The sequence below is a fragment of the Mobula birostris genome, chromosome 4 (assembly GCF_030028105.1).
Source record: "Mobula birostris isolate sMobBir1 chromosome 4, sMobBir1.hap1, whole genome shotgun sequence".
Lineage (NCBI taxonomy): Eukaryota > Metazoa > Chordata > Chondrichthyes > Myliobatiformes > Myliobatidae > Mobula > Mobula birostris.
In genome coordinates this window covers 54,414,547-54,436,316 of record NC_092373.1, presented here as the reverse complement: position 1 = coordinate 54,436,316, position 21,770 = coordinate 54,414,547, and the positions used below count along the sequence as shown (strand labels likewise).

At 41.7% G+C, this 21,770-nt stretch overlaps 1 protein-coding gene across 5 annotated transcripts in view; it reads right to left on the bottom strand.

Moving 5' to 3' along the window:
• The window catches only part of kcnab1a (potassium voltage-gated channel subfamily A regulatory beta subunit 1a), a 426,617-nt gene that overhangs the window by 94,714 nt on the left and 310,133 nt on the right, over window positions 1-21,770 (bottom strand). For all 5 annotated transcript variants that reach the window (XM_072255366.1, XM_072255368.1, XM_072255364.1 and 2 more), the window contains 2 exons: window positions 19,400-19,443; window positions 366-403 (listed from right to left, as the gene is read on the bottom strand). In XM_072255366.1, the coding sequence (XP_072111467.1) occupies window positions 366-403; window positions 19,400-19,443 (82 nt within the window). The remainder of the gene's footprint in view (window positions 1-365; window positions 404-19,399; window positions 19,444-21,770) is intronic.

Genomic DNA, 21,770 nt, shown 5'->3' with positions numbered 1-21,770 from the left:
GAAGCCGTGCCCAGTTAGAGCAGGTGTGCAGAATGCTCTTAACTATTTTAAATTTAGATTTCCTGGCAATCCTCTGAAGCCTGCTCTCTGTTAACATTTGTACAGCCTGTGTATTCTGTGCCACAGCCTCTGACAGGAAGTAGCTTGTCATTAGGTGAGGAGAAAATGTACTAGATTTGTGAGAGCACTTCAGTTTGGAGTTGTTCTAAAATATAATATTTAGAAATAATATTTTCCTTTTTATTGTATTTGTCTCATTGTATGTGCCAAATTCAATAAAAATATTGTTTCTAAATACATATAATTTCTTCATTCTTTAGAAAATGAAACAATTACTTAACTTAAATATATAAAGTAGTTCTTACCTCATCAGATATCTGACCTCCAAATGTTACCCAGGTTCCTAGAAAGAAATATACAGAAATAGAGTCAATTGAGGTGTTATTGCAGATGAATCTGCTGTTTGCTTACACTTTAAAAAAAATTAAAACCGCCTTTAACAAATGCCACATAGGATACATACAGAACTCAAAAGGCAATGTCTTATTTTAGTTATCGGTAGGCATATTGTTTTGTAACATAGAATCAGTATAAGGTTATTTAACCCCTTGAAACTGTACCATCATTCTCTTGAGCAGAGCCGAAGTGACTTAATTATACTTTCTCCCATGTCTCCTAATTAAAATTAACTGTACCAACATCAATTTCCACTTACAGAAGTTTGTCCCAAAATTCTACTTTTTCCCATGTTGAAGTGTTTTCCAACATCACACCTAAAATGCTCGGGTTTAGTTTTTTTAAAACCAGACTCTTCAGTTTTAGAATCTCCTAATAATGAAGGAGTTTCTTTATGTTTATTTCAATTCCCTCTTTGAAAATTCCAAACATTACCCCTTTTAATCTAAATTTTATAGACAGCATCCCTAGTTTGAATAATCTTGCCTCATAATTTAACTTTTGGATTTCTGGTATATCTACAGTGCATTCCCTCCAGAATCAATACATTCACATTCTGGGGGGGCGGGGGGGTTGGAGATCAGTCGGAGACTTGGTACATTTTGGCACCAATGACACGGATAGGAAAAGTGAAGTGGTCGTGAAGAGAGAATTTAGGGAGCTAGGTAAAAAGTTGAAAAGCAGGACCTCCAGGGTAACAACCTTTGGACTGCTGTCTGTGCCACGTGCCGGTGAGGGTAAGAATAGAATGATTTGGCAGATGAATACATGGCTGAGAAACTGGTGTAGGGTTTCAGATTTTTGGATCATTGGGAACTCTCCTGGGGAAGGTATGACCTGTACAAAAGGCACAGGTTACACCCGAATCCAAGGAGGACCAATATTCTTGTGGGCAGGTTTGCTAGAGCTGTTGGTGAAGGTATAAATGAATTTGGCAAGGGGATGGGAACCAGACTGATAGGGCTGAGGATAGGGCTGTTAGTTTACAAGCAGAGGCAATGTGTGGTGAGACTGTTAGGAAGGACAGCCGGTGATAGGGCAAAGTTGCACTCAGTGGAATGAGTTGCAGTGTAAAAGGGGAATAAATCAAAACGAATGATGGATATGGGACTGAAGGAGTTATCTTTGAATGCACGCAGTATACGGAGCAAGATAAATGATTTTCTAGCCCCATATTGAGATTGGCAGGTATGACATTGTGGGCATCACTGAGTCATGGCTGAAAGAAGATTACAGTTGGGAGCTTAACATCCAAGGATGCACATTGTATCAAAAGGACAGGCAGGTAGGCAGAGGGGGTGGCATGGCTCTGTTGGTAAAAAATGAAATCAAATCATTAGAAAAAGGTGACATAGGATCAGAAAATATAGAATCTTTGTGGGTACAGTCAAGAAACTGCTAGGGTAAATGGACTCTGATGGGAGTTATATACAGGCCTCCAAACAGAAACCAGGATGTGGGCTACAAATCACAACAGGAGATAGAAAAGGCATATCAAAAGGACAATGTTATGATAGTCATGGGAAAATTAGATTGGTGCCAGATCCCAAGAAAGAGAACTTGTAGTATGCCTATGATGTGGCTTTTTAGAGAAGCTTGTTGTTGAACCCACCAGATGTTGTGCAATGAACCTGTTGCAAGGACGAGGCTGAGGACGAACCCAAGTGCAGGATACAGGTGCGGAGGCAGAGTTGTGAGGTGTAGCACCGCCGCGAACGGGGAACTGGTATCCAGGAGAGTCTTTACACAGAGACAAGGTTTACATAGAGTATCCAGGAAATGATGCGGAGCTTAGAACTGACAGTCCCAAGGAATCAGGAAACAAGATTTACTCACACTAGAGTCGACCAACGAACTGGCAAAGCATGGCTGTGCCATCTGAGTTTTATCCTATGTTCGCTAATGGGAACCAAGTGTGCTGTAATTAGTGGAACTGGGAATGATTGGAAATCAGACGAGGGGATTAAGGCCCAATTAAGGATGTAATAGCAAGATGGGGAATTGCCAGATGGGACAATGACAGAACCAGAATTGATTAGAGAGCTTAAGGTAAAGGAAACCTTAGGGGAGAGTGATCATAATATGATAGAATTCACCCTACAATTTAAGAGGGAGAAGCTAGTCAGATGTATCAGTATTATAGTGTAGCAAAGGGAATTACAGAGGCATGTGAAAGGAACTACCCAAAGTTGATTGGAAGGAAATACTAGCAGGGATGACAGCAGAATAACAATGGCTGGAGTTTCTGGGAGCAATTTGGAAGGTGCAGGATTGATACATCCCAAAGAAGAAGTAGTATTCTAAAGGCAGGATAAGACAACTGTGACTGACAAGTGAAGTCAAAGCCAACATAAAAGCAAACGTGAGGGCATATAATGGGGCAAAAATTAGTGGGAAGTTAGAGGATTGGGAAACTTTTAAAAGCCAAAAGAAGGCAACTAAAAATTCATGGGGAGGAGTGAAATATAAAGTTAAGCTAGACAATAATATCAAAGAGATACCAAAAGAATAAGAGATGCAAGGTTAGACTTTGGACTATCGGACAATGACACTTGAGAGTTAGTAATGGGGGACAAGGAAATGATGGATGAATTGAAAAGGTGTTTTCCATCAGGCTTCTCTGTGGAATACACTAGCAGTGTGCCAGAAGTGAGATACTAGCAAGGGGTAGAAGTGAGTGTAGTTGCTACTACGAGGGAGAAGGTGCTTGTGAGACTGAAACATCTGAAGGTACCTAAGTCACTTGGTTCAGATGGACTACACCCAGGGTTCTGAAAGATGCAGCTGAAGAGATTGTGGAAGCATTAGTACAGTAATAATCTTTCAAGAATCACTAGATTCTGGCATGGTTCCGGAGGACTGGAAATATGCAAATATCATTCCACTATTTAAGAAGGGTGGGAGGCAGAGGCAGAAGAAAGGAACTTGCAGGTCAGTTAGCCCAACTTCAGGGGTTGGGAAGATGTTGGAGTTGACTGTTAAGTTTGTGATTTTGGGTACTTGGAGGTAAATGATAAAATAGGCCAAAGTCAGCGTGGTTTCCTTTGGGTAATATCTTGCTTGATAAATCTGCTGGAATTCTTTGTGGAAATAACAAGCAGGATAAACAAAGGAAAATTGGTGTATGTTGTGTATTTGGATACTCAGAAGGCATTTGACAAGGTGCTGCACATAAGGCTGCTTAATAAGATCAGAGCCTGTGGTATTACAGAAAAGATACTAGCATGGATAAAGCATTGGCTGACACAAGGAATGGAAATAAAGGGAGCCTTTTATGATCAATGACCAGTGGTATTCCCCAGGGGCCAGTGTTGGGACTGCTTCTTTTTATGTTGTATGTCAATGATTTGGATGATGGAACTGATAGCTTTGTGACCTAGTTTGTGGACAATACAAAGATAGGTGGAGGGGCGCAGGGAGACTGCGGAAGAACTTAGACAGATTAGAAGAATGGGAAAAGTGTCAGGAATTGTATAGTCATGCACTTTGGTAGAAGGAATAAAAGCATAGACTATTTTCTAAACGGGGAGAAAATTCCAAAATCCAAGATGCAGAGAGACTTGGGAGTCCTTGTATAGGATTTCTGAAAGGTTAATTTGCAGTTTGAGTCAGTGGTGAGGAAGGCAAATGCAATATTAGCACTCATTTCAAGAAAGCACAGGTGTAACGTTGATTACATGCTCACAGTTTGATCTTGAGTCACTGGGATGATGTAATGGTCTTGTGAGTGAGCATTATATCATTATCTTGTGATGGGCATGATGTAATTGTCTCATGATCATGGGGTAATGTGATGTCACCTGATGGCATGATATAAAAGAAAGGGCCTGCCACGGTGACGCGGTTCTCATTTTTATTTTGAGTGTAACATTGTTGCCGGCAGTTTCGCCAATCGCTGCCAATTTTTGTTTGTTGCACATTTGTTTTACTTTTACAGTCTAGTACTGGAGAGTGAATGTATTACCAGAGTTATCCACGCAAAGGATTGGGTAAAGTTAATGTCGTTCAGCTTCTTGGGAATGATCGACCTTTTTAATCTTCGTTCTGGAATTGTGGCATGCACATTTGAGTAAAACCCCTGCAAGGTCGAGAAGGTTTGTGCAGTGAGCACCCTCTAGTCAAAAGGTCAGTTCCTGTATTTCTTTGTGATTCCTTTGGACAAGGCTTCTCTCGGCTGTGATCGGCAGATTCACCATTACTTTGAAGGGATCGTTTTGGGGAAGTCTCTCCTTAATGACTGTATAAATCACATGGACTTTTGAATTTACCGCTTTAAGTCTGTGCTTGGATGAGAACTCGTTAAGAACAATTTATAAGTTTGACTGTTTGTTTGATATAGTCGCCTAACTGTTAACTTCCAGCTAAGTTAGTCGTTCGTTTACTTTTCGATGTTTTGAGCAGAGGTTAATAAATGTCGTTGTTTCTTTATATAACCTGACTCAATTTCATATCCATTGTTGCTGGACATGTGACACGTTGAGGCTTTATCAAGCACTGTTGAGGCTTCACTTGGAGAATGTGGGTAGTTTTGGGCCCTTATCTAAGAAAAAATTGCTTACATTGGAAAGGGTTTAGAAAAGGTTCACGAGAATGATTCTGGGAATGAAAGGCTTATCATATGAGGAGTGATTGATGGCTCTGGTCTTTACTCACTGGAAGTTAGAAGGAGGAGGGGGAATCTCATTCAAATCTATTGAATGTTGAAAGGCCAAGATAGAGTGGATGTGGAGAGGATGTTTCCTATGGTGCAGCAGTCTAAGACCAGAGAGCACAACTTCAGAATAGAAGGATTTCCATTGAGTACAAAGATGAGAAGGAATTTCTTTAGCCAGAGGGCGGTGAATTTCTGGAATCCGTTGCCACAGAAGACTGCGGAGGCCAGGTCATTGGGTATATTTTGAAGGCAAAGGTTGATAGGTTCTTCATTAGTCAATGCATGATAGGTTACAGGGAGAAGGCAGGAGAATGTGGTTGAAAAGAAAATGAATCCGCCATGATACATTGGTACAGCAAACTTGAAGGGCTGAATGACTGGATCCTGCTCCTTTGTTTTATCGTCTTATGGTACCGCACACAGAAATATTCTCTCTAGTCCAGCTACGATATAATCAAAACTTCTTGTATTAGTCTTTCACAATTCCAAATGCAAAGGCCCGGCATTGCTTTAGCCTTTTCAGTACCAGACCAAACTATTCTGTGGATCTCCATTTCACCTTTTAATAATTAATCTATTTTACTGATTTAATGTCCAAAATGGATCTCCCATTTTCCGTTTGAAAATGCATTTTCTCCATCCTTTTCTTTATGCGTATACCTCTGTACGGTAACGTAATTGGGAGAAATGTACATAATTCACAGCCACTGAGTTGTGGTTTTACATTGAGAGGCTGGTCTAATGTGACATCGTTATTACGTAAAGATTTTTAGCTTTTGTGTTTTCAGCTTTGGAATTCAGTAAGATGTGTTACGGGTTTCATAGAAATATAAAAACATAGAAAATCTACAGCACAATACAGGCCCTTCGGCCCACAAAGCTGTGCCCAACATGTCCCTACCTTAGAAATTACCTAGTTACCCATAGCTCTCTATTTTACTAAGCTCCAGGTACCTATCCAAGAGTCTGTTAAAAGACCCTATCACTTCCGCCTCCACCACCATTCCACGCACTCACCACTCTCTGCATAAAAAAACTTACCCCTGACATCTCTTCTTCCAAGCACCTTAAAACTATGCCCTCTCGTGATATCTATTTCAGCCCTGGGAAAAAGTCTCTGACTATCCACACAATCAATGCCTCTCATCATCTTACACACCTCTATCAGGTCACCTCTCGTTCTCCGTCGCTCCAAGGAGAAAAGGCCAAGTTCACTCAACCTATTCTCATAAGGCGTACTCCCCAATCCCAGCAACATCCTTGTAAATCTTCTCTGCACCCTTTCTATAGTTTCCACATCCTTCCTGTAGTGAGGTGACCAGAACTGGACACAGTACTCCAAGTGGGGTCTGACCAGGGTCCTTTCATTAAACATAAAATGCCTCTCTTCATTTTATTTATGAAAAACTACACCTGTACCTCTTTATAATATGGAGTTTTCTTCCACATTGCTTACTACTCTGTCTTTCTCTGTTGGCTGGCCACACTCGAATATGTGCCTTGCTTTCCCAATATCTTAGTCATTTATTGATATGGTGGATATTGCAGCTATTTACGTTACTGCGCAGCCCTGGACTGGTGATCAGCGAATATTTCAAACTCCACCACAGTTGCTGGGGAAATTGTATTCAATGAATGAAACATATTTGAAACAAGAAGCTTGTACCGTAGTGGTGATCATGAAACTATCAGATTTATCATTATAATAATAACACTTGGCCACTGCCTTTAGGAAAAGAAATTGATGTTACTTAATCAGGCCTAAATGCAACTCCGGATTGCAGATTTTAATCATGTCTCCATGGAAATTCCAAGCACACAGCAGGGTCACCAGTTAGCTTTTAAATTCGTTGCTGCAACAGTTAATTGTGCAATGCACTTCAGAAACCCCTTGGGCCTCAAACATAGGAGGAGGTCATAATAGAAGAAATCAGTTAAAGGCGAGGGGCCCATCATTATCTGAGCCCTTACTGGTGAATCCAGCACATAAAGCCTGCATGGATTCCTCACTCATCATGTGCTGCCTCTCATGTCACCAGATAAAGTCTTATTCATGGTAAGAGCAAGGTCAACCCACTCCACTTGTTGCCACGGCAACCTGTTCCCTACTGCACTATATCCTATGAAGCATTGGGGAAAAAACCTATCTCTATTCTGCCACTCAAAGATAAATTTGCCCAAATTGGTTCACCGCTTGAAGCAGACGTAGAAGCATGGCTTTGGGAGTGGTGCATAGATATCGTGCACAGTTGTACTGAATGCCCACAGTTTACATTTATTGTGACCTCAACAACCTGTTATTGTTATACATAAACAATATCATTACCCTTGGTTCCAGAGTAAATTACCACATATTCCCCAGTGCAGTTGATTTAGATTGCTTTTGAACATACAAGAGTTTTTATACTGTTTATCTTTAATTATCCTTTGAAAGGGCTAACATTTTTCACTTGTCTGAAACAACCTCAACAAAGTACAAGAATAATAAATTAGTTTGAAAATTATATTCAAAAGATCATCCATTTCAGACTTGGCTATCAGAATTCCCAAATGTGTCCTGTCCACCAGAGAACTACAAGGAGTATAATCAGGAAAAGGAACTCAAAATTAAATAAGGACCACATGGATTCTTACGTCTTCACAGTGGCAAAATATTTCACTGCTTCTTCCAAATGCAGTTCAAAACGGAAGAACACCAATTCATCAGCCAAGGAATTAGTATATTTCCTTGCCCATGTTTAATCTGATGTTTTGTGTAGAAGGAGTTCTAAGCAAATGCAGAGGACTCCCAGCCAACTTCTCATGCTCCATCCTCTGGTAATCTGTCATGCTGGTGAAATGAGACCTAGCCAATTTGCATTCACAATAAATTTCAACTTGGAGGGACATGTGAATGGTCCATTATAGCTCTACTGAGATCTTCATCGATACCAAAAACCAACCGGGTTTATTTGATGTGATATCAAGAGAGAAGGCTGAAATCACCAAATGCGGAAAAAACTACCAGCCGCTACAAGATCTCAGCAGTACTCAATGCTTGACCTTTTGCCCTGCTGCTAAACAGGGGCATTCAGGTTCTCTCCACTAAAGCAGGGCAACGCTAATTAAATCCATTGATCCATCAGTCTTCTCTCAAGGTGCTGAGAAATGTTACAGCAAGAAAACACAATGAAGAATCACATTAAAAGGTTCCAACCACTACCATTGAATGGTCATTAGTCTGGGCCACATATTACATCAATATTATCAGTTTTATCATTATAAAATCACTAACTGTCAACTGAAATATTGCTATCTTAATTTCAATTATGAATATGCCTTTCAAATATACTTTGTTTTATTTGAAGCCTCCAGAAGGTACACTCCAAGTTACTGGAGTGTTAGTTTCCTGAGCATTGCCCAAGTACAATGCCATAGAATGTTCTTGCATCACGAGAAATTTTGTAGATTTATTGTAAGACTTTCCAAAATACTTTAGAGAGACAGCCCATGTAAAATGACTGTTAAAAAACGATTGAAAGCCTGTGATTGTGCAACTGCAGTATTGTATTCAAAACACAATTGTCGTTTAGTACACAAAACCATCAGTGATCCCATTCACCATCTTCCTACACATGGAGAGATTACTTTTAACCAAAGTACTTTATTTGGTGGGGAGTACATTGTTTTTTTTGCATTTTATTGAGTTGACAAAGCCAGACATCCCACCTCTCCTGGAAGTTCCGGGAGTCTCCCGCATATTAACAGTGGCTCCCTGATCCCGCAATTATATACAATGTCCCGGGAATTGATTTTTTTGAGAGTGAGCACGAGAAAGAGCGAGAGAGTGAGCGCAAGAGCAAGCAAGCAAGCTCGAGTGAGAGCGACCACAAGAGAGAGCGCGTACGCGATAGAAAGAGAGCAAGAGCAAGAGTGAGAGAATTCCAAAAAAAGTCAGAGTGACAGTGTTCCAAAAAATGAAAATATAAAACGTACGTCACCCCAGACTACACTAAAGTGTACCCCTGCCTAATAGGGGTCAAAAATAATGACAGTGTTGGTCGCTGCACTGTTTGCAACAGTGACTTTTCTATTGCCCATGGTGGGTTAAGACTGTAAAAGACATGTTGAGGTGAGTTTAACAGGTGTCATTCGTTCAATAGCATAGCTAACATTACTTAAACTAGCTGGCTAGCTGCTAAGGAGTTACTCTATTGCAGACATCCCACCTCTCCCGGAAGTTCCAGGATTCTCCCGCAAATTGATGGTGCTACCTCCCTGAAATGAGTTTTTGCAGGGTGGGATGTCTGCAAAGCACCTTCCTGCACATTTGTGATAGGGATTGAAACTTATGGGAAGCCACTCTCCATATTTCATTAGCAACTGAAAATTAAGGGGATGTGTTTAAGGTGAGAGGAGAAAGGTTTAAAGGGGACCCAAGGGGCACAGAGGATGGTGGGTGTGTGGAAAGAGTTGCCAGAGGAAGTTGTAGAGACTTGTTCAATCAGTGCTTAAAAGATATTTGGAAAGGTACATGGATAGGAAAGGTTCATTAATTTATTCAGTGATACAGTGTGGAGAAGGCCGTTCAGGCCATTCAAGCCATGCCACCCCAGCAACCCCCAGCAACTCCGATTAACCGTAACCTAATGACAGGTTTGAGCTGGATCCTGTGACACAGTCATGCATCAGCAGTGGGACGAGCACACAGCCTTGGGGAGCGCCAATATTCAGCGTAATGGGACCAGAGATGTTGTTGCCTGCACGGACTGACTGTGGCCTTTCTGTTAAGAAGTCCAGTGTTGAGACCCAGCGAGGACAGTTTCTGGGTATGATGGTGTTGACCACCGAACTGAAGTCTATTAACAGCAGTCTGGCATATGAAAGGAAAGGAAATGTACGTTGCATCCGGAGTTTCTCCTGTTAGCAGATGATTTCCCTCCACACCTCTCTGACGTAGTGGGGAACCGCGTACGAGGCAAGTTACAGCAGTGATTTGCCATTGCCTTCTGCTGGGTGAGTTTCCAAAGAGATCACCAGCTCGTAACCCAGCACGGATGGAAAGCGTGCAGAGGAGCCGGCTGGATTCGAACTCGGGACCTTTGTCCCGAAGTCCGACACTGATGCCACTACACCATCAGCCAGGACCCCATTTTTCAGGTGGGACAGGACAGACTGGAAGGCAGAGGCTGTTGCATCATCAGTAGATCAATTTCAGTGATAAGCAAATTGGACAGCTTCCAATGTAGTCGGGAGAAAGGCTTTAAGGTGCTCCATAAGTAGCAGCTCAAAGCATTTCATAATGGTTGATGTTAATGCCACCGGCATAGAGGAACATTCTTCAGTTTCAGCTCATAACACCTTGGACTAGTCTCTCACCCGGGATTTCCAGTGGGAACAGCTTTCTGGTGCCTCGGGAGCTGCAGCTTGGGGGGGCATGGTAGTGGTGGGTGCTCTGTCACAGTCTCAGACTCTGTCTTGGAGTCTAGGTGCCTTCTGAGGCGAGTAGCTGAAAGGAGTCGGCGATCACATGCATGAGAATGCACATTCCAGCCAATTAGGGTTTCTTTGTGTTTGTATCTAATTCCCTTTCTTTCATTTATATCTTGTCAAGTCTTGATTGAAACACAGCAATGACAACACTCGTTCCAGGAAAGAAGCCTAGTGCTTTGGACAGATGCTGTTAAAGGAGAGGTATCAAGATTACTGATTTTGAGCTGTAGTGATGGCGTGAGCCTTCAGCTAGTTTGCAAGTTTTTGGTTAATTGCCGTGTCGGCCTAGGGTTTATTATTTTCCTTTGTACTGTACGGTTCTAAATAAAACAGAATGAACTGTTCGTTGTGAGTCCGTACCTCTCCCTCTGCACTTGGGACATCACCGAACCCCTGTCAACCAGAACTCAATGTCCAGAAGAAATAAACAACAAACTTAAATCATTGATTATTTCTCATGTGTGGGAGTAGCTAAATATTGTGGAACTAAACAGGAAAATTAGTAAGTGACTGGGGGTAGGCATAGGGCAGTTTAACCAACGAGAGAAACATCAATTTAAACCTTGCTTCCTCTGGAAGAAACAAATATTAGGTTCTTAAGATACAGGCATGGGATGTACAAGAAGATCTGTTTTTACAGTGGCCAATTTATTAAAGTGCTTTCCCTGACATAGCCAAAAGCCTTCAAAGCATTACTCACTTTTTAAATTCTCTGCAGGGCAAGTGCTGGAACTGTACTGATTGTGCAGGTCTTGATCACTCAAACAAATCATCTCAGGAAAAAAATACTTACTCTTGCACAAATCAACTTCACAGCTCTTTACGTCCTCCCTCCCCCCTCCAGGTTTCACCTATCACCTTGCGATTCTCTCTCCCCTCCCCCACCTTTTAAATCTACTCTTCATCTTTTTTTCTCCAGTCCCGCTGAAGAGTCTCGGCCTGAAATGTTGACTGCACTTTTTTCCATAGATGCTGCCAGTCCTGCTGAGTTCCTCCAGCATTTTGTGTGTGTTTCTTGGATTTCCAGCGTCTGTAGATTTTCTCATTTGTGATTTGTTTACCCAATCTCGAATGTTATAACACCAAAGAAGCCTTTCTCAGCTTGTTGATCTCCAAGCCTTTCCTATAAATAAAGTTATTTTCTATTTACCTACTACCATTTAAAACATGAGAACTGAGTAAGCCTCCATTCCTCTGTTTTCTCCATATCCTAACTAAAGTAAATTGAGGAACTTTTTCCTCATGTTATTTTTGGTCTTTTGCCAATCACCTTCACTCTATTTCCTCTCTTTGATCATCCTGCTCTATGCTGTCAGAAGTTAAAAGAGAAGGCAGGAGAATGGGATTGAGAGGGATAATAAATCAGCCATGATGAAATGGCGGAGCAGACTCGATGGGCTGAATGACCAAATTCTGCTCCTTTGTCCTATGGTCTTATCCTATTCTGTCCAGATCCTTCATGATTTTAAATACCTTTATCAAAAACCCTCTCTATCTCCTCTAATCCTAAAATCATATCAGCAGCTCCTCCATTAAATCCACATGACTACAATTCCTCTGTTCTGCTATCATTCTAATATATCGTCTCTGCACCTTTCCCAGGCTTTTCCAAACTGCATTGTATAAGTTTGCCCTTCACATCTTTCCTCAGAACAGCACTGATGCATCTAACCCCCGTTTTACAATGATTCATTGTAACCTCCTTACTTTTGCGCTCGAGGCCTCGATTTATAAAACATAGGGTCTCTTAAGTTTTAAGCATTTTCCCAACTTGCCAGTTTGATAACTGTGCCCTCTGGTTTATATTCCCTCTCCTCGGATTTGCTGCCAAAGCATAACATCAGATTTTTTTTTCTGGATTGAATTGCACCTGTTATGTGAAGAAAAAGCCAAAACAACAAACTACAGATACAGGAAATCTAAAACAAAAACAGGAAGTGTAGGAAATACTCCGCAGATGAGGCATTACTGTGGTTCGAGAAACAGAGTTAATTTGAAATGTCCCATGGATGTTGCCTGACTTGCTGAGTACTTCCAGGACTTCCTGCTTTTATTCATCTGTTATCTTTGCTCATTCCACTATTATGTCACATCTCCTGTCTGTCACAATCCATTTTACAGTTATTAACCATGTGTGTGTGAGATCATAAGTAGTTCAGAAATGGTAATTAGAAGGAAGCTGAAGATATTTCCAGAACAAGGAACACAGATTTAAAAATTTGGGCAGCAGATGTTAGAAGAAGGTGAAGAAAAAGTTTTTACTCCAAAGATCTAGAATTCACTACTTCTCACAGTAGTGAAAGCAGAATGTATCAGTGCCTTCAGAAGGCAACTGGGTAAGCACTTGTATAATTTGCAGGACAATTGGGGAAGAGTAAGGAAATGGAACTGATGGGATTGCTCTCCTAAGAGCCCACATATACTTGTTGGACCAAAATGATCTGCTCCTATATGAAAAATTTCCAAGAAGTTATTCATCTGTATTTTCAGTTTCTGTTTAAAAAGGGATTTTTTCCCCCAGAGTTTGCCCCTAGTATTAGAAACTGTTGAAAATTGAGCTAAAAGTCGAATCTGTCATGGCCCAGTCCGTGAAGTCCATATTCCAGTTCACAGTCCGGTCCATCGATCCTTGCTCCAGGTTTTTCTGTCTACCCTGTTTCTGTTCTTGTTGAGCTCTAATTGAGTCAGCTGATGCTCATTGGGGTTGGCTGCATAAATACCTTCAGAGACCAGGGCATGGCTGCTGGATTGTTCTTGTCCTTACTCCTTGTATCCCTTCCTCTGCCTTCTGTTTCCTCACCTGAAGCCCTGCTTTGTCTTGCCGGTAACTCTCGCCTCACCTGAAGTTCTCGTCTCACCTTGCATTGCCTGAAGCCTTGCCTTGTCTTGCTGGTAACTCTCGCCTCATCTCGCCTGCAGTCTTGTCCTGGAGCCACCCTGTACCTAGCTCCCTTCCTGTCCCTTGCCTCGGCCCAGGTAAGCCAGGCCGACTTGCCGTTACCTGCGGTTGGTTCTGTCCCTTCCTGTCCCTTGCCTCCGTCGGGTAAGCCAGGCCATCTTGCCGTTACCTGCGGTTGGCTCTGTCCCTTCCTGTTCCATGCCTCCATCGGGTGGTGATCCGCGCCCTGCCCAGGAGGAGCCTGCCTAGCCTCAAGCCTGAAGACTCCAGCCTCCTGCCTAGCCTCAAGCCTGAAGACTCCAGCCTCCTGCCTAGCCTCAAGCCTGAAGACTCCAGCCTCCTGCCAAGCCTCGCCTCAAGTCTCTAGCCTCAAGCCTGAAGACTCCAACCTCCTGCCAAGCCTCGCCTCTAGCCTGAAGGCTCCAGCCTCGTTCTGCCTGCCTGCCAAGCCTCGTCCTTGCCTAATTCTGGGGTCCGAGCCAGAGGCAAGACCCAAGTACTGGGTCTTTGTCCAGTCTCTGGCTCGGAGTCCAAGCCCAGGCTCCTACCTCTCTTGTCCAGTCCTGTTCCGGGTTCCCGGTTTTCGTGTCCATGCCCTACTCCTGTCCCTAGTACTTCAGTGTCCGTGTCTTGCACTTGGGTCCGTTCCCAGCCACCTCCTTATGACAGAATCAACATCATTTAAAAAGGCCTGAAATACTACATCTAGCAATAAAATGCTAAACCCCATTTTAAGCCTAATTTCGGTGACATTAAAAATATATACTAGAATCCATTGTTGTATGGGCTCTGTAACTTTGCTGATGACAATACTGTTGTTGGTAGAAACTCTGATGTGGATGAGGAGCTATACAGGAGTCAAGATAGATCGGCTGGTTGAGTGGTGTTGCAAGAACAACCTTGCATTCGATGTCAACAAGACCAAGGAATCAATTGATTGTGGATTTCAGAAAGGGGAATTCAAGAGAACATATCATTAGGCCCCACTGTGGGGCAGGTGGCGGAAAGGGTGAGCAACTTCACATCAGGATATCGATCCTGGACCTAACACATTGACGCAATCATGGAGAAAGCACACCAAAGGCTACACTTCACTAGGAAGTTGAGGAGATCTGGTATGTCACCAAGGTTTCTAGCAAGTTTTTTTTAACTGATGTACAGTGGAGAGTATTCTAACTGGCTGCATACCTTCTGGTATGGAGGCTCTAATGTCAAGATCAAAAGAGGCTGCAAAGGGTTTTAGCTCCATCATAGTCACAACCCCCACCATCGAGGGCATCTTCCAAAAGTGGTGCCACTAGAAAGCAACGCCCATCACAAGGACCCTCACCACCTGCAACATGACTACCATCGGGGAAGGGATATATCTTAGGAACAGCTGGGGGCAGTCTGCCATTGTCACCATGCTTCCAGTACCATTTGTCTTGTACTGTACTGCTTCCACAAAATATCAAATTTCATGACAAATGTCAGTGATAATTTACCTCATTCTAAATTCATAGATTACCTTTTATTGCATAACATAGGAATGCTTTATTGACTTCCAATTTATACCAACATGAAATTCTGAAGTATTTTATTATTCCTTTTATACCCCTTACTATTCAGCAGCCAGAGAATAGCTTTTAAAGCTGCTTAAATCAATCTAGTGTTCTAAATATGCCTTTATATTATTTTCAACTGAATTCATCATAAACTTTGCTACTTTTCAAAGACATTAAAATCAAAAATTTAATATATTCTGGTTAAATATTTGTGTATGCGAATGCATGTGTGGGCAGAACAAGCTGTGTGATGGGGAGAAGGCACATGTGGGACAGAGAAAAAGAGAGAATGCAAAATCCTGAATTTGCTGAGTGCTGTTTGTTGATAATTTTTTATTTTTTTTTAAATTGGGGCAAGAGAGTATTTGTCTGTTACTGGTATGACCGAAATTTATTGACCATTCCTAAGCGCAAAAAGGAAATGGATGGTGGGGGGGAACACCTTCTTGGATTGCTGTAAATCCTCTTTCAGTAAGAGTAGTCCTTGGTTCCTTAAGGTTGTTAGAGTCAGGGGTGGTAGTGGGGATAAGCTCCTATTAAATGCTCTCAATGGCGTGCACCTCAAATAACCTCTGACAACCAAGTCCAGCTCCAGACCTTCAAGTGTGGCTTAGCTACTAAGCCCTGTGGAACCGTTTCTGCTGACAGGAGATGGGGTAAGGACGGGTTACTGGCACATTTATAACAGTCACTTTGGGCAGATGGGGCTTGTCAGCCGTGGTTGGCAGCTCATCTAGGAGCAGGAAGACTCTGATCTCAAACCTCCGCTGCCCTGCGGCTATATCCACTCATGGGGAAGGCTTTGGGAGTAAACACCGAGGAAGAATCAGGAACTGGAATCCTTAAGGCAGTCCAACGTTGAGTTCACCGCTGTCTGGTAACTTCTGCAATCCTGCTGGTACCGAACTGAATCAGCCTCTGCCACGCCTTTGGATTCATCAGCTGCATGGAGAAGGGAAGCCTGCTATATGGGCAACAGCTTGCTCTCCATAGCGACCTTCCCTGGCTTGTGCATCATGTAGACAGCTGGGATGCAACATCCATGGCCGACCCTGACCAATAGAGGCCCTCAAAAAAAAAAGTAGACTCCCACAGTCCTGTTGGGCAGAACATTCCAGCATTTAGACCTGGTGACGATGAGAATCAACCACTATATTTCCAAGTCATGATCATGTAGATCTGGAAGGGAGCCTGCACATGGTGGTACACCCCATACATCTGCTGCCCTGGATGGTGTTGGTTTCTTGAGCATTTTTGGTGCTACACCTATCCAGGCAAATGAAGAATATTCCCTCATCCCCGAGATATCAGGAGATGATCACATTCTGTCGGCTTTTGTAGCCACACAGTTTACATGGCAAGATCAGATGAATTTCTAGTCAGTGGTAACCACAAGGATACAGATGGTGAGGTATTTGTCTGTAGTAAAGCCAAGAAGGTTAAGAGTACACAGTTAAGATTCTTGCCAGAGATGGTCATTGCACGGCACACCTGTGACATGAATGTCACTTACCACTTACAAAGCTGTACTTGAATACTACTGAGGTCTTGCTACATGCAGACATGGGCTGCTTCATTTGCCAAAGTGTTCAGAATAGAATTGAATATCGTGCAGTCGTCAACAATTCTGCCTTCTCACCTCATTGTGGAAGGAATGTCATTGAGGAAGCTGTCAAAGATAGGTGCGCCTCTTGCAGTGAGGTCCAGGGGTGAGAAGATTGATGATTTACAACCACAACTATTTTACTTTGTGTGAGGTATGACTACAAGCAGTGGATTGTATTCTGTTTGATGTCTATTGTATCAGTTTAACCAAGACACAATCAGCCTCACCTCTGGCATTCAGCTCTTTGATACAACCTTGGACCAGTGCAGTGATGAGATCTGGCCCAGAGTGGTTCTGGCAAAACCCAAACTGGCCATTTCCAAAGATACAAGATCCTAAAGATGTGGTCGTTTCATGAAAAAAGGATGAGAAGCATCTGCAATTTCTTCATCATAAAGTACATTCCAAACCTCTTATGTCAAACATCATTTTAAATCATAGTTTGATCATAAGAATTTGATCATTCATTGCATCATCATCACCTGTTGAAAATAATGGTTAGTTCCCATACACCTCCACCTACAGCCTGGGTAGAGTGCACATAGAGGGGATGTTTCCATGTTTCCAGGACAGTCTGGAATATGAAGGCACAGCCTCAGAAATGAGAGTCATCCCTTGAAAACTGAGATGCAAAGGAATTTCTTCAGCCAGAGGGTGGCGAATCTGTAGAATTTGATGCCACAGAGGGTAGCGAATGCTATGCCATTCGGTGTATTGATAGGCTTTTGAATGAGAAGGAGGTCAAGGGTTATGGGGAGAAGGCAAGAGGATGGGGTTGGGAAAAAACAGCTATGATTGAACTGCAAAACAGACTCAATAGGCTGAATGGCCTAATTATGCTCCTATATCTAATGGAATTCAACTATTATAATTACTTACATATAAAAAGTAAAGAAATAGTTGAGGTACAAGTGATATGAGTGGAGTACTCTTCACCATAGAAACAATCAAGCAGAAGTGCTTTATCCTCTCCAAGCATGTTTCTGATAAAATGCTAGAGTTTGCCTAAATGGAAAGTTACTGTAAGTGAAATCCGTTTCACACAAAAAAGTCAATAAATGCCTAGGAAATAAAATTGAATAATGTGACAAGTAGGTATAAAACCAGTAAAAAGTAAATGCTATTAAAAAAGCCCAAGGCAATTTAAAAATGAAACTCAGTAAAATCTAAAATGAAGAAAAATAGTTACAAAAAGGATGTTTGAGATCTAACAACCACAAAAGCCTGAATTATGGTCATCTCAATTGCTATAGATCTCAGCATTGACACAGAAATATTGGTGGCATTTCACAAATTTTAGGCCTAGCAATCTCATTATCATCATGTGCCATGTTATATGATGTGGGCAATCACTGTCTTGATCAAGATTGCTTTTGGTGATTTTTTTCTACCGAAGTGGTTTGCCATTGCCTTCTTCTGGGCAGTGTCTTTACAAGACGAGCGACCCCAGCCATTATCAATACTCTTCAGAGACTGTCTGCCTTGTGCAGTAGATTGTGCTTCTAGCAAAATGTAAAGAAGTACAAGAGCAGAATTAAAATTAAAACTTCAAGGGAGGCAGGTTTTAGACTTAAAATTGTACTTGGATTCCTGATTATGCCCAAAGGTGAAATTCTACTCCCACTACATAGCCTGAAGACTCACAGATGCTGCTTTAATCCTGGTACGCAATACTAATCCTTTCATCCTTCATTCAAAGGTCTCATCCAGTCAATTGGCCAATACCCAAGATACTAATTTATTATTTTGCTAACTGATTGAGCTGCTGGCTTGCCTTGCTGTCATTTCATAATTGTGGAAATATCTTCAATCACAATCAAGCTTCAAAATAAATAGAAATCTAGTAATTTTGATCTTACTGCTATATCAGCAAACAAAAAGAATAAAGATGCAAAAGCTATGCACGCGGATCGCACATTCACAATATTAACCCCGTGGCACATAAACTGGGGTCCAGAGATTTTCAGCCATCTAAACAAACTAAATGTATTTCACTGTGCAGAACAAACGCAACCTCACCACCAACAACCCACACCCTCAAGCTGTTACACAAAGGGAAAATAGACACAGCACATATGCAAACTAACCTCGACCATACCAAAAATCAATGCCTTCTTGAAAGAATTATTAAGACTGTTTTCCCGAAGAGATTGTTGTTTTTTTGGTGTGGTTTTGCAACTCAAAGGGTGATTTCTGAAGACTAACCCATTTGAAAAGGAACATGTCCTTCAAAAAAGTTTGAACAGCCAAATTATTCCACTTATTTACTGATGAAAAATGAGCCAGCAATTAACATTTCCAAATAAATGTACCCAGCTTGCAGCTGGAATTGGGCTGCATGGATTTACCTTAGCTGGTTTACATTCAAAATAGAGAACAAATTCACACTGTGGTATCCAATGTTCTGAGCTATTAACCTTAAATCTGATTTTCCAGTTAAAATAACTTAATGTCAATGGCAATTGAAAATCACACTGCATAATTTCAAGATGATGGCTTTTCTGGAACAAAATATACATTGCTATACTTCAGAATTACATTACAATGCCACAATGATCGAAGAGGCAATTCTGCAGGACTCCTTTCTTGGTGCTGTTTTCAAGACAGGAGGACGATTTGAAAATAAACCAGCTCCAACCACTGATTCTTTTACTCGTACTCCTTTATTCCTAACAAGGCTCTGTGCCACATGTGGAGCCCCACAAAATTCCCCTAGGATGTTCCATATTTTAACCCAAAATCATACCACGCTAAAATCTGTTACTTACCAAGTCCCAGACAAGATACTCGAAGTCCTGATTTTCCCAGATTCCTTTAAATTAAAACAGTAAATTTTTTTATGAATGAAAAGAAAATGACATATCTTGTTATCTTCTATACATTTTAAAAATAAAGAATTATTAAATTCAATCTTAAAGGAAAAATGTCAACTTTTAGTAGTGTCGGGAGAAGATCATATTAGTGATTTTATTATTAAATAAATACAATATTCTGGCTATTGTTCAAAGTTCAAAGTAGTTCAAAGTACAATTTATTACCAGAGTACATACATATCACCACATAAGTACACTGAGATTCTTTTTCCTGTGGGCATAATTAGTAAATCTATAGAATAGTAACTGTAAACAGGATCAATGAACAACAAACTGTGCAAATAAATAAATAGCAATAAATAATGAGAATGAAATAACATGAAATGAAAGAGCACGAAATAACAAAATAAAGAGTCCTTAAAATGAGATCATTGGTTTCGGGAACACCAGAAATAGAATGAGTATAGCTATCCCCTTTTGTTCAAGAGCCTGATGGTTGAGGGCTAGTAACTGTTCTTGAACCTGGCAGTGTGAGTCCTGAGGCTCTTGTACCTTCTACCTGATGGCAGCAATGAGAAACGAGCATGGCCTGGGTGGTGAAGAACTTTGATGATGGATGCTGCTTTTCTTTGGCAACGTTTCATGTAGATGTACTCAGTGGTTGGGAGGACTTTACCCATGATCTACTGGGCTGAATCCCACTCAATTTTCCACTCAAAAGCATTGGTATTCCCATGCCAGGCTGTAATGCAGGCAGTCAGCAGATTTTCCACCACACATCTATAGAAGTTTGCCAAGGTTTTTGATGGCATGCCAAATCGCTGCAGACTCCTGGGGAAGTAGAGGCACTGTCATGCTTTCTTCACAATAATATTTATATGATGGGTCCACAACAGATCCTCTGAGATAGTGACGCACAGGAATTTAAAGTTACTGACCCTCTCCACCTCTGATCCTCCAATGAGTACTGGCTCATGAACTTCTCGTTTCCCTCTCCTGAAGTCTACAATCAGTTCCTTGGTCTTATTGACATTGAGTGGGCAGTTGTTATTACATCACTCAGCCAAATTTTCAATCTCCCTCCTGTATGCTGATTCATCACCACCTTTGATACAGCCCACAGAAGTGGTGTTATCAGCAAACTTGTATATAGTGTTGGAGCTATACTTAGCCACACAGTCAATAGATAATAGACAATAGGTGCAGGAGTAGGCCATTCAGCCCTTCGAGCCAGCATCACCATTCACTGTGATCATGGCTGATCATCCACAATCAGTACCCTTTTCCTGCCTTCTCCCCATATCCCTTCACTCCGCTATCTTTAAGAGCTCTATCTCACTCTTTCTTGAAAGAATCCAGAGAATTGGCCTCCACTGCCTTCTGAGGCAGAGCATTCCACAGAACCACAACCCTCTGTGTGAAAAAGTTTTTCCTCAACTCAGTTCGAAATTGTCTACCCCTTATTCTTAAACTGTGGCCACTGGTTCTGAACTCCCCCAACATCGGGAACATGTTTCTTGCCTCTAGCCTGTCCAATCTCTTAATAATCTTATATGTTTCAATCAGATCCCCTCTCATCCTTCTAAATTCCAGTGTATACAACCCCAGTTGCTCCAATCTTTCAACATATGACAATCCCGCCATCCCGGGAATTAACCTCGTGAACCTACACTGTACTCCCTCAATAGCTAGAATGTCCTTCCTCAAATTTGGAGACCAAAACTGTACACAATACTCCAGGTGTGGTCACATCAGGGTCCTGTACAACTGCAGAAGGACCTCTTTGCTCCTATACTCAACTCCCCTTGTTATGAAGGCCAACATGCCATTAGCTTTCTTCACTGCCTGCTGTACCTGCATGCTTACTTGCAGTGACTGATGAACAAGGACACCTAGATCTCATTGTACTTCCCCTTTTCCTAACTTGACACCATTCAGATAGTACTCTGCCTTCCTGTTCTTGCCACCAAAGTGGATAACCTCACATCTATCCACATTAAACTGCATCTGTCCAAGTCACCCTGCATTCTCATAACATCCTCCTCACATTTCACACTGCCACCCAGCTTTGTGTCATCTGCAAATTTGCTAATGTTACTTTTAATCCCTTCATCTAAATCATTAATGTATATTGTAAATAGCTGTGGTCCCAGCACTGAGCCTTGCGGTACCTCACTAGTCACTGCCTGCCATTCTGAAAAGGACCCATTAATCCCTACTCTTTGTTTCTTGTCTGCCAACCAATTTTCTATCCATGTCAGAATCCTACCCCCAATACCATTTGCTCTAATTTTGCACATTAACCTCCTATGAGGGACCTTATTAA